The sequence below is a fragment of the Misgurnus anguillicaudatus genome, chromosome 5, assembly GCF_027580225.2.
Source record: "Misgurnus anguillicaudatus chromosome 5, ASM2758022v2, whole genome shotgun sequence".
Classification (NCBI taxonomy): domain Eukaryota; kingdom Metazoa; phylum Chordata; class Actinopteri; order Cypriniformes; family Cobitidae; genus Misgurnus; species Misgurnus anguillicaudatus.
This window is the reverse complement of record NC_073341.2, coordinates 13703644-13715282: the sequence shown is the minus strand read 5'-3', so window position 1 is coordinate 13715282 and position 11639 is coordinate 13703644. Positions and strand designations below refer to the sequence as shown.

Here is an 11639-nt window from a genome sequence, read left to right as displayed (position 1 = left end):
TGGCCACATTAACCGTCGTCTCCCAATATGCATTCCGTTTTTCTGTCTGATGGATTATACTGAAAGTATGTCCATAAATCATCTCGTCGTTTTCGTTTATTGGCGTCACCGCTACGGTCCTTCGAACTCGCCACAGCCGCAGGTGTGTTGTTGTTTGAAATCTTGTGCGCATGCGCGGCATGGCGGCAGCCGGGTGGTGGGCGTGAGCGTGAGTGAGACTGTGTTGACCCAAAACAAGGATAGAAAGCGGCAGCATTGCTTATACTTTTGAGCTAAAAACAGACAGATTTCACGCAAAATAGGCAGAAATGACATGCATTATGAACATCAGACTTATAATCATTTTCGTTCCGTCTCGTTTCGTCAACGAAAACTCGAAAGCGTCTCGTCATGTTTTCGTCACCTTATAGACATTTTTAGCTAGTCATCGTCGCGTTAGCGTCATAAAAAATATGTGCGTCAACGAAATCATGTCGTTATCGTCATCGTTGACGAAAACAACACTGTGAAAAATGTTTTAATTATTTTTTACAAAATTCCACCTGGTATTGATATCCCACACTTGTGAGTTTTGACCAAAGCAAATATTATCTCTCTGTCTATAACATTATCTTTTAAAATTAAGTTTTTCTGGAAAATGGTACTTTCGCCCCTGCTCTCCCCGTTTTCAAGTTAATTTCACTGGACACACATGACATCCTGGACAGGTAGCCTATTTGAGGAGATAATCATTGAATGTTTAGTAGTAAATGTTCCACATTATGCAATGATGATTTGCACATGATTAACCTATACTTTATGGCCTCGCAGAACCTCCTTCAAGATTTGAGCTATGAGGATCTGAGGTCATTCACAAATGACATTATACAGTGGCAACCAGGCTTGGTGTTTGATGTCCTGGCATTACGCCAGAATAATGCCCCCCCTCCATCAGCTGGTCTGCCAGGGGTGCCATGGTGCACCTGTCATAACTGCAGGGACATGCCCACTGACAGGGAGAGAAAATGCTGCCGCCAGACACCAAACAACTGCATTAGCAACCTACCACACTTTAGGGATTACTGCCTGGATGGAGGCTTCCTGCGTATTCACCGCCAGTATAGGGAAGACATTACAGCGCTCGGCCGTGCCAGAGAACAAGGGTCAGAGAGCCGAGAGTTTCGTTATGCCGCCTATAGACATTACATTTACTGGCAGCATGGGTCCCTGGGAGCTGGGAACAGACTAGTGATCCCAAATTGTTGTGTCTGTAAAATTAGGGACACATTTCCAGATCCTCAGGGCCAATACACAGGTTTTCTTCCTGGATTTTAGTTCACCTTTTTGTCCTTAAATTTTAGTTTACATAACTATTTCACTTTCAGAAAGTTAACTGTAAATTGTGTTGTTACATTACTTTGCTTTGAGTTAACCAATTTGTTCAAACTGGAAAGATGGACTAAATTCGGTGTAAAATGTTCTTTGTACCACATGTTAGTAGAATACAGTAACGGTAACAAGTACAACTGCATCATTTGGTGACAGCATTTCATTTTTTTTGTGGAGTTCATAATCTGTACTAATAAACCTTTCTGTCCGTCGTTGACAATCAAACCCTGGTGCCAGCTCTTACCATTTGTGTACAAGAAAGAAAACAGTGGAATAATTCTTGAAACAAATTACTCTCTAATAACAATCAGGACAAACAATCATTTTGCAGGGTTTCAGCCTGTGTTATGAACTGAAAGAACAGTGGTAAAGCACGAAATGGTAGTGATAATAGGTTGGTTCAGATGTTTTATTTACAAAACATGCAAACACTCACACATTTTAGCCACCCTGTAAAAACATTACAGGAATTCAAATTAAATCCTAGACGAAGTAAGATGGTGAACTACAAATTAAAAATCTACTAATTTGCATGGACAGTGTGAATGTTGGTGGGTGTCCCATTGGTCACAATCCTTCTCTCTGCTTGTACTGCGAAGAGTGGAAATGAACAGGTGTAAGAAGTTGCAAAAGGATTGAATACAATTGAAATACATTTTGTGATACAAAAATGAAGCGACTTGACAGAGTGCATTTCACTCACCTATACGTACACTGGATGCTGCAATTCTGGCTTCACTGGGGAGAACTCGACTGTAAATCAGGTCCTGAAACATAAAAAACATTTCCTTGTAATTGATTGGTCAAACAGGAAAACCTGACAGTATATTTGAAAAGTTTTGTTGCAAAACGAGCTAACCACCGTTTTCTTAATTGTTCAGAAATCTCGTTTTTTGGTTGTGCATTCCAATTAATTTCAATTCAACTGCAGTTGGTTTGTTTTGATTTAAACCTTCATAACTTAAAAAATACAGCTAAGTAGCACCATAAAACAAAATAATAACATAATAACATAATAATAAACATGTTTTGACAAAAATGTTAAAAAATGGATTTATCTCGTTTTGCAATGAAACTCTTCATTTCTTCCACAAACCAAAATCAGGTCATACTCAGTGTCAGGATCCACAAGATAATACTATTTTGCACTTCACTGAGGTACTGTATATACACTAAAGGCCAAAAGTTTTGTGACACTTTACTAAAATTATAACTATGATCTTAAAAATCATTTAATCTGAAGGTGTATGGTTTAATGCTTGAAAATGCCTGTGCCAAACAGATTAATTTCTGTTATTAGAAAACTAAAATTTTAGTTTACAATATTATTTTAGAAATAGATGACTTACACTGAACATTGAAGAAAAAGCAGCCAAGAGCCCAGATTAAATATTAACTCCTTCTATACTCTTTAAAATTCATCCTAAATTGACAATTTGAGAAGCTTATTGAAAAAATGTCATGCGTATGGTTGTGCAATTTCTAGTCCAAGGGTGACTGCACTTCAGATAATAAAAAATAACAGTTTTGATTTATTTTGGATGCTTTTAGTCACCAACATGATTCTCACAGTTACATTTGTGCTATGCCTTAGTTTGGAAGAGTTTATTATTATTATTATGAAATATGGAAAAAATATAAATAAAGAACGAGTTAGTGTCCCAAAACTTTTGGCCGCTAGTGTATGTTGTGCCAGTTTTAGCATTGCTATCTGAAAGAGAAGGACATTTATACAACTACAGCCAGAACACCCTAACCAGTTGTTTGCTTGTACACACCCAAAAACTAAACAGGAGCTAATTTTTGCATACCTAGTTCTCTCCTGACTTGTCTTTGTACAAGCTCTGCTGTTGGTGGGGGTGGTACAGGTGGAAGTAAACCAAGCCTTCGTGGGTCATCTGGCCTTAGGGTTCTTGACCTGGGCATTCCAGAGCCACTCGCCAGCCTAGATCTCACCACCAGCATCTGTAGCTCCCCAATGTAGCTGTAACTTTTGGGAGTCTTTACGCGCATAGACACTGTACTGTTTGGCATTCTTTTTGTATACTCGTCTGTACCTGAAAATAGGGGGGTAATATTGTTAAAGAAAGACACAGAGACAAGTAACAATAAATATTTCAGTAGTTCTCGTGATACTTACATCTCTGTACCATCTGCCCTCTTCTGAGTAGGTCGGTCCCGATGGTAGTTGTAGTACAGGGCTGCCAGGAGGACTTGGGCTTCGTACACCGGTGGACTGAAGGCAAAGCGCTTGCTGGCATACATCAATATATGGTTTTGAAAGGATTCGAGGACTGCTGTTGATCTGTTATGGAATTAAAACAAAACAAATAATGACAGCTAAGCAGAACTGAGCAGTTGTTGGTGAAATGAACACTTTCACCCTAATTCCCACACATACCTAAAGCGCAGATATTTGTGCACATCCTTCAACCATCGTTTCTTGAGGATTATCTCCACAAGAGCCTTGTGTGCTTTAGAGTCTCTTTGAATCCATTGCTTCTCCGAGTCTGCCAGCTGCCCATGTTTACAGCTGCCCATAGGCTACTCATGCTCGTTGCAGACATGATGTAAAAGGCCGGCCCACAGTGCCTACAATTGTAATACACAACATAAAAAGAAACAACAATTATCAGTTGTCAGTTCTCAATAGGAGCAAAAAAAGTCGCCTGCAATTCTCATGCACGTTTCATCAGTAAAGCCGGTTCCTTGATTACAAGTAAATCGCCATCAGCTGCTTTCAGATGCAGTGGCATTAACTACACAGAGCCATAGTTCACAGAGAAGTTAGGCAAAATCGGATAGATTAAATCGAATCGATTTTCCTCGATTGTTAACCAGATTTTTCCTAGCTTCTCTAGGAACTACGGCTCTGAATGCCCCTCCATATGATAGGAGCTGGCGGCGATTTTTTGCAAAGCCCTAGTTCACAAGTGCAATAGCTTATTTAGATTTGGGAAAATAAAGGAAGAAATGACACAAAATTTACCAGGAACTCTTCATAGGAGTCGGCTGTTTTGCAGCACCACCAGAAGTGATTTACGATGTCTTTCAGCCAAAGTAGTAAGACAGACAGTTCTTTTACATGGCCTGCCTGGATATAAGGATTAAAACCATAATTAATAGCAATGCACAGCAATGACAACATTATAATGCACAGGGGTACAATTAAACTTCTACTATGGACACTCACAGCCGCAATCTTCTTTGCCAAATTCTTGGCACCATGCCACATATCTAAACTGTGGTGAATCCTTTGGTCCTTGTACCTCCCCTTTACAGGATCTACAAAACAAGTACTGCAAAGATGGAAATAAGTCAAATGTTAAATACATGTCAAGTAACAGCTAGGACATGTGGATATGAACTCACCCATCAGGGCACCAATCTGTGAGTGGGCATCTGTGCAGATTTCAATAAGTTTAACTTCATTGACTAGTTGATCCATAGTCAAGATGAAGGCCTCCTTCTCCATCATGGCAGACCGTCTGTCGGTTTGTCTTTTGTCTACTGTGACTACACTGATGATCTCCAATGTGTCGTTTTCCATTGTAGTGTAACTACAGTACTGCGCACAGTGACCGGCGTGTCGTTTCTGCCATCAGCTAGATATGTAGGACAAGAGAGTCTGTGTTAGATAAAAATACTGCAACATCATTTTCTAGAAATATAAACTGTATGTGTATCACTAATCAAGGACAACAACATCTTTGCCCTGAAGTCTTGAAATCACATCTGCCCTTTTTTCCATCCAGTACTTTTTGATAGAGTCAACACAGTACGTGTCTTGGATGGAGAAAAAAGTGTTTGGGCCAAAAATGCCCATGTTTATAAATCTAAATAGCAGTGCAATTTTAGTGTAGTTGTTTCCTGATAGCAGGATGTTGGTGCTCAGCATAAAGTCTCCGGCCTGAAGTCCGTACTTCATCAAGGGCTGTGAAACCCATCGCCACACAATGTGTCCATCAGCACAGCTCTAATGATAAGAACAGATAGATATAACGGCTATAGCAGTTTTATACCAGATAACTTTTTCTTATAAATGTTTAGAGGTAAGGGTACATGTTGGTGTCCATATGAAGTGTACATTCACATAGTTATTGTCATAACAACAGTGTCACATACCCATTCTAACATGCTTGCAGTGCCTTTCCCTTTGATGTTCACCAGGAATGGTGGATGGCGTTGGCATGCTGCACCGGTCACATTTATTGCTGTGCACCGTTTCACTGGTGGTGTAACAAAGGCCGCAAGGTACTTCAAGCAATCATCATACACAATCGATGCCTTTGCACCAACAATGTCCTCTGCCTTCTGTACAGGTGGCACATTTGAATCAGCTGGTGAGGCAGTGGAGCTGTCAGGATCTGTAGATGGTTCAGACTCAAAATCTGCAGGGAGGTCGTGTACGGTCTCTTCCAAACCAATGACTGGCAGCGCATCAAAGTTTGGAACATTTGGTAAAGCTCCACCCAACCTGTTTCAGTCAAACAGTACAAACATGGATTTGTTACCAAAAACAGGTGAACAAACACTTTCATTGCAAAGAAGTGTCTGAAGGAGCTACTCTGCCTCGCAAAGTTGTGGAGAGAAGAACTGGCATGCGAGTCCTTGTATGAACAACATAGCTGACGCATTAAATATTTCACCTATTCACTTTATTTCGCATGCAAACATGGGGGCTGGCATGACACTGTCTTGGAACATCTAATTGGACAACGCACTGGAATGAATAAGTGTTGGTAGTCGTTTCAACTGTATGATTTAAGTTATCTTTTTATAAAGTTGTGCCTCCATAATCAAACAGGTTTGTAGAGTATGTCACCAGAACAACCAGGCTGTTCAGCAGTAAAAACTTTGTTTCATGAAACCACATTTCATAAAAATAGAATGGATGTGTATGAAGGCAAGTGGCAGAATGGAAGCTTCTACACATACACAGAAGGGGGGAAAATAAAATGCTTCTGTCAGATCAAGGTGAACAGAATACCAGAGTGTAGCTGAGATGGTGAGCCAAGAATTGCTGAGCTATACATTTGTGACTTGATGGTAGTATGAAGTTGCTATACAAGAGACATTAGGAAATGTACCGAAGAGAAAGTGGAGGGATGTACTCTTCATCAGAGCTGTCCTGCTCCTCATAATCAGTATCTGATGCTGGAGGGTTAACTGCCCAGTCAATCCTGATGAGACAAAACAGTCAATAACATAATATATACTGAGATAACATTCTTCAACATCAACTCCGCTGATCAAAATACTCACGTGCTATTCCTCAAGTCATTGATGGCTTGTTCATCCAGATGTTTCTCCTCACCAATGCTCATTTCCCCAAGGCTTAGAAACAGCATTATATAAGATAGAATATTAGATAACACAAAATCAGAAACTAGTAACACTGAAAAGCTCTTGGAAGAACCTGCAATCACAGTGCACATTATGACCTACCTGCACTCAAGCCTGGCCAATTCTTCCACACCGGCCGAGCCCTTGCTGGCCTTTTCTGAGGTATGCTTGTCTCTGTAACAAGTTGAACACAAAAAAAAAATTAATGGACCAAAAAATTAAAAGGTAATATGACATTACAGTCTGTGGCAGATATGAAAAATGAGAGGACCAAAAAATTAAAAGGTAATATGACATTACAGTCTGTGGCAGATATGTGAACTTTTCAATTAGTCATGATAATGATATGTAGTTCACAGTAAAACATGCCTGTGAGGAAACATGTGCAAAGTAGGACCTGAAACAAGTCAGGCACACTCACTTATCAGAATCACTTGACCCGATGCTTGTTAGAGTGAGATCTGTCAGTGCTGCCCGTTTTTTCATAGGAGTAGATGACAGTGGTCCTTCATACCTAAAAAAATTACACAGTTCAACACTGCATGTAGAAATGTTATACCTATAATGTCAGAACTAGTTTCAGATCCCAAAATCAGCTGACCAGTCGATCGCCACTGCATAACTTCACCATCACTTTACCTAACAACGTCAAAACTATTGTAGTGGAGTCAAAACATTTGAAGTATTCTTAGCTGCACATATACAAGTGAAACTAGGGACAACATCTATTTACAGTATTTTGTACAGTGGGTACCATTTGGAATTGTCCAGTTTCACACATGATTTTCACGGGACCTATAATGATCTTTTATTTATATTTTCCCAGTAGGCTTGCCGCGATGGTCGGTGAAACGGTGATAACCGGTGCTTCAGCCTCTCACCGGTTAGATCACTTGCCCACCGCGACACCGTCGTTTTGATATTTTCGTGTAATTAAATCATTTAGTTTCATTAGAGAGAGCAAACACTTATAACTGAATGTGTCTGCAGACTGAATTTAGCGGAGCTGAATGCGCGTCACGTCACAGAGCAGCAGGTGTCAGATTTCATTTATTCCTGTCAGAGTGTGCGAGGCAAGCTGACTGACCAGACGAAGGCAGAAGCCGCGTGGTTACTCGTTTTTGTTATAATATACATATATGATGTTTAATATCACAGAGATCGTTTTGTTCTTGTGTTTTTCATCAAGAAAAATAATAAACCCATCATTCAAGCAGCGCTTTATGGAGAAGTAGCCGGTTGCTCTGCTTGGGACTGGCGGGTTTTGTGCGAATTACTTGGGCACATTGACTTAAGCACTTAATTAAACCAGCTGTTGCACTCGCATTGCATGCAAATTTATACGCGATTTAACGCAGCGTACACAAGCACTGCATTTAAACAGTTGCGTAATTCAAAAGTGAAAGGAAAATGTGCACGTCTGCATGCGCATTTATAAGCCCCTCCCACCCGGTGAAACCGGGACCACCGGGTTTGTGACGCGCCGATTAACCGGTGAGAAAATTCTGTCACCGCGGCAACCCTATTTCCCAGTGAACAATGACCCAAACAACCACAAGTAATGTTTTAAGTTGTAATATATTTCAGGCAGCTGTTTGAATCATGGAAAGCGTGAATAAAGTGGCCAGTTCTAAATAGGACCCTCTGTATGCTGCCCGCCTGATGCTAATTTAGCAGCATATATCAAGTTTGAGTTTCATAAGCAACTAAGTAAGTTATCATTAGTCACAAAAAAAAACATTGTCTCATTACACCTTGCAATGTTTCCGTTACGTTCGTGCGTCCATTTGGGGTTCATTATCATCGAAGACATTTCAAACTTATTAGCTAATGTTACATTTTTGCATCGGCTTGGTAGATAATAGGTGAAAAACTGATCGGATCTGTGGGTAGAACTAACTATCAAACGCTAACAGCTATGGTTAGCTATTGTTAACATTAGTACGTTTACAGAATTAACAGCCTTTCATATATTTTTTATGTTATAACTTCTTGAAAAAACGACACATATCAAACAAACTTCTAGCGAAATACTAACAGCATCTTACTTACCAATCCAGAAGAAATGTTGCAAGTTCGGAGTCGAACCTCATTTCCTTCATGTCCAATAACTGTCTCCAGCGAGGAAACGCAGTGCCAATATTTACTCTTGTTTGGTTCCTTCTTTTATCCGATTTTATTTGCGCCTCCGATCGCGTTTTTTTCCTTGCAACAGGTGGGAGTGGTGCTGGTGGTGGTCTCTTGCCAAGTGCTTCAGCCATTCTTCCTCTCTCTTACCTGAACTGAAATGTAGTAGTGGGCGTAGCCAGACCTTCAATACTGAAGCCAACAGTCTGTGGGCGTGACGTCTGAGGCTGAGACTATAGTGGGCTGTACTTTCCACACATGCGAGTTATTCGTGTATTGCAGTTTGGCTGGCGGTTATGTACGTGTCCCGCATACCGCCTCCCATGGCCGAAACTGGTATTACCACACCAGTCGGGCTGTAGCTAGTAATTTAGCATGCTAATTCAGATTGATATCTCTGCAGCACTATACCTTGTCATTTTTTTAATGACATCTTCGCCCTTATTTCTTCTCATTCTTTTGATGCATGTAGCTCATTTTTAAAAATATTTTACCTCATTTCTTACAAATGGCACCTTTAAATGCAAGTTTGTATAAATGATCCCACTATTTGTAATTTTAAAAAAAAGATAAAATTATTATTATTACTACTGTCTTGCATATATTAACAGTGGCGGCTGGTCACTAGGGGGCGCTGGGGCGCCGCCCCCTTAAAGCTGGCCAGAGAGGAAAGCTACTTTAACATGTTACCAAAAAGTTAAATATATAGTGCAAATTAATACAAAATAAATTCATTTAGTTGTACTATTTCACTGTTAATCATGTCATAATTTATTTAAAACAATTAAAAATCAAAACTGAGTTCATTGTGTGTGTGTCATGTTTGTGTGTCTGGGGCGCACCCCTAATGAGTGTCTATGTAGGTCAGGAAAAAGGGTAAAAACATGTGACCTGAGGCTGAGTTCTAAGTGGCTGGTTTCGGATCCGCCCTAGGGCACAGGACTGTGCGCCCCAAACACTCCCACTTATGTTGAAAGCGAATCAATATTGCTTTTAATGTTTTTTACCTCTTGTGATTGGATCGTTCGAATAGTCTCATAACCGCGTTGGAGATTGCTGTGTTAACTGATTGCTACAGTACAGATCAGTGAAAGCAAGTGAAATATCTTGAGATGAAGGAAAATATGCTTTTATCCATACAAAATCACCCTATACAAGGTATTTAATTGATGAATAAATAAAGGATTAAGAAGCTTGGACCAGATCGACCAACGGAGTCAAATGATGTCAGTCTGTGTTCTCCACCACTTCTCATGGCAAACGGAGTTGGCTAGCTGGAAATCATGTAAGTCTTTTTGAGTTTTATTCTTTCCCTGTTTGCTGTTTTAAAGTCTAAATGCGTGATAGACGTGCACAACATGAACTTTTGTGGCACGTTTGAGCTTGTGTTGCGTGGACATAAAGAGAGCGAGAGCTCATAATCCGGTATATTACGTGGCTTGGTCAACTTTGTTGTTAGTGTTGTTGTTGTAGAGTTTAAAAAAGCACCCACGAGAAAACCACTGTTTTTAAGGAAACTTCACGAACCGTGCATATTGAGCTGATGGACTGTATGTAACAGTTACTTAGTCTGTTGTGAGGGGAAAATGTGCTTGTTCTATTGGTATAAAAGCAAAAAGAAACGTACAATCCTCTGATTAGGCAAATTTAGTGTCTCTTTTTGTGTGTGTTCGGTCGCGTTAAACGAAAATTCTTTCACGGAGAAATTATTAAGCATGATAAATAAAAATATGAGCGCCATTTTGGCAGATTGCCCATACAACTCAACTTGAGAATGTAATTCCTAGGCATGTCCAGTTGGTGGCAGTGTGTTGCTCAAATGACGCCCTGTTAGACATTCTCGCGATATTTTGATGTCATACACTGATTGGTCTGCGCATGGCTGCTGAAGTTAAACACTACAGGAGCGCTGCACCAAGACGCCTGTCTAAGGTAAAGATACAAAATCTAATGACAAGAGACAATATTTGCCTGTTCAGCATAAAGCTCCGTGTTTTATTGCTGTCACTGTGAGAAAAAAAACATTAATTCATCTGCTTCATGTGATGGTAAAGTGATGCACGGTCTCCGTTTATCTGTTCTCTAAACAAATGAATAAACACATTTGACTTGTATGGTTGTCTTGTAAGTTTATGATTAGAAATAGACATGTGAACGAAAATGAATAAAACATGAAATGACGGTGTAATAAATGACTGTGAAGGACTCTTTACAACGCTGTTTATCAAAAAAATGACGGAGATTGAAAATGTCTATCGCAACCTCTCTGTGTGTACGTGTGTGTGTGTGCGTGCGAATAATTACCTTGATATTAGTTCATAACAGATTCATAGTACATTTATTTCGTGCGTTTGATTTCAACTGTAACATTTTCAGCATTAAATGCTAATGATACTCATCACCTGATAAATGGCTATTAAGAGTACTGCATTACTACAGTAAAAGTTTGATTTTGAGTGTGTTTGCGCCCCCCCCCCCCAAATTTTTTTAGCACCAGCCGCCACTGTATATTAGTGATTACCAACAACATTAATTTTAATGCATAATTATTTTTTAGATAATGTCCATGTAAAAACTGTCATAAAATATTATTTATTAATATTTTTCACACTTATATTGACTACTAAATATTTATTTTCAGCATCAATGCTCTAAATACATAGCGGCTTCTGAACTTATATATCAAAATAAATGTTTATCTCTGTACAAAACCAATAACAAATGAAAAACAATGCAAACAAGGAATGAAAAAACACATTTTACACATTAAAAATAAAAAAATTTATACAGAATGCATG

General features: G+C 39.5%; 1 protein-coding gene across 1 annotated transcript; it reads right to left on the bottom strand.

Annotated features, from left to right (window-relative positions):
- Nucleotides 1–1763: 1763 nt before the first annotated feature.
- On the bottom strand, nt 1764–9000 carry LOC129412686 (uncharacterized). Its single transcript, XM_073867344.1, has 14 exons — nt 8767–9000; nt 7136–7228; nt 6817–6888; nt 6634–6705; nt 6459–6551; nt 5494–5845; nt 4741–5344; nt 4562–4653; nt 4358–4462; nt 3770–3960; nt 3509–3673; nt 3180–3425; nt 2072–2135; nt 1764–1959 (listed from the first exon to the last, which is right to left on the bottom strand). The coding sequence occupies exons 1-7, from the start codon at nt 8973–8975 to the stop codon at nt 5057–5059; spliced, it is 1179 nt and encodes a 392-aa protein (XP_073723445.1). The 5' UTR covers nt 8976–9000; the 3' UTR covers nt 1764–1959; nt 2072–2135; nt 3180–3425; nt 3509–3673; nt 3770–3960; nt 4358–4462; nt 4562–4653; nt 4741–5056.
- Nucleotides 9001–11639: the final 2639 nt, after the last annotated feature.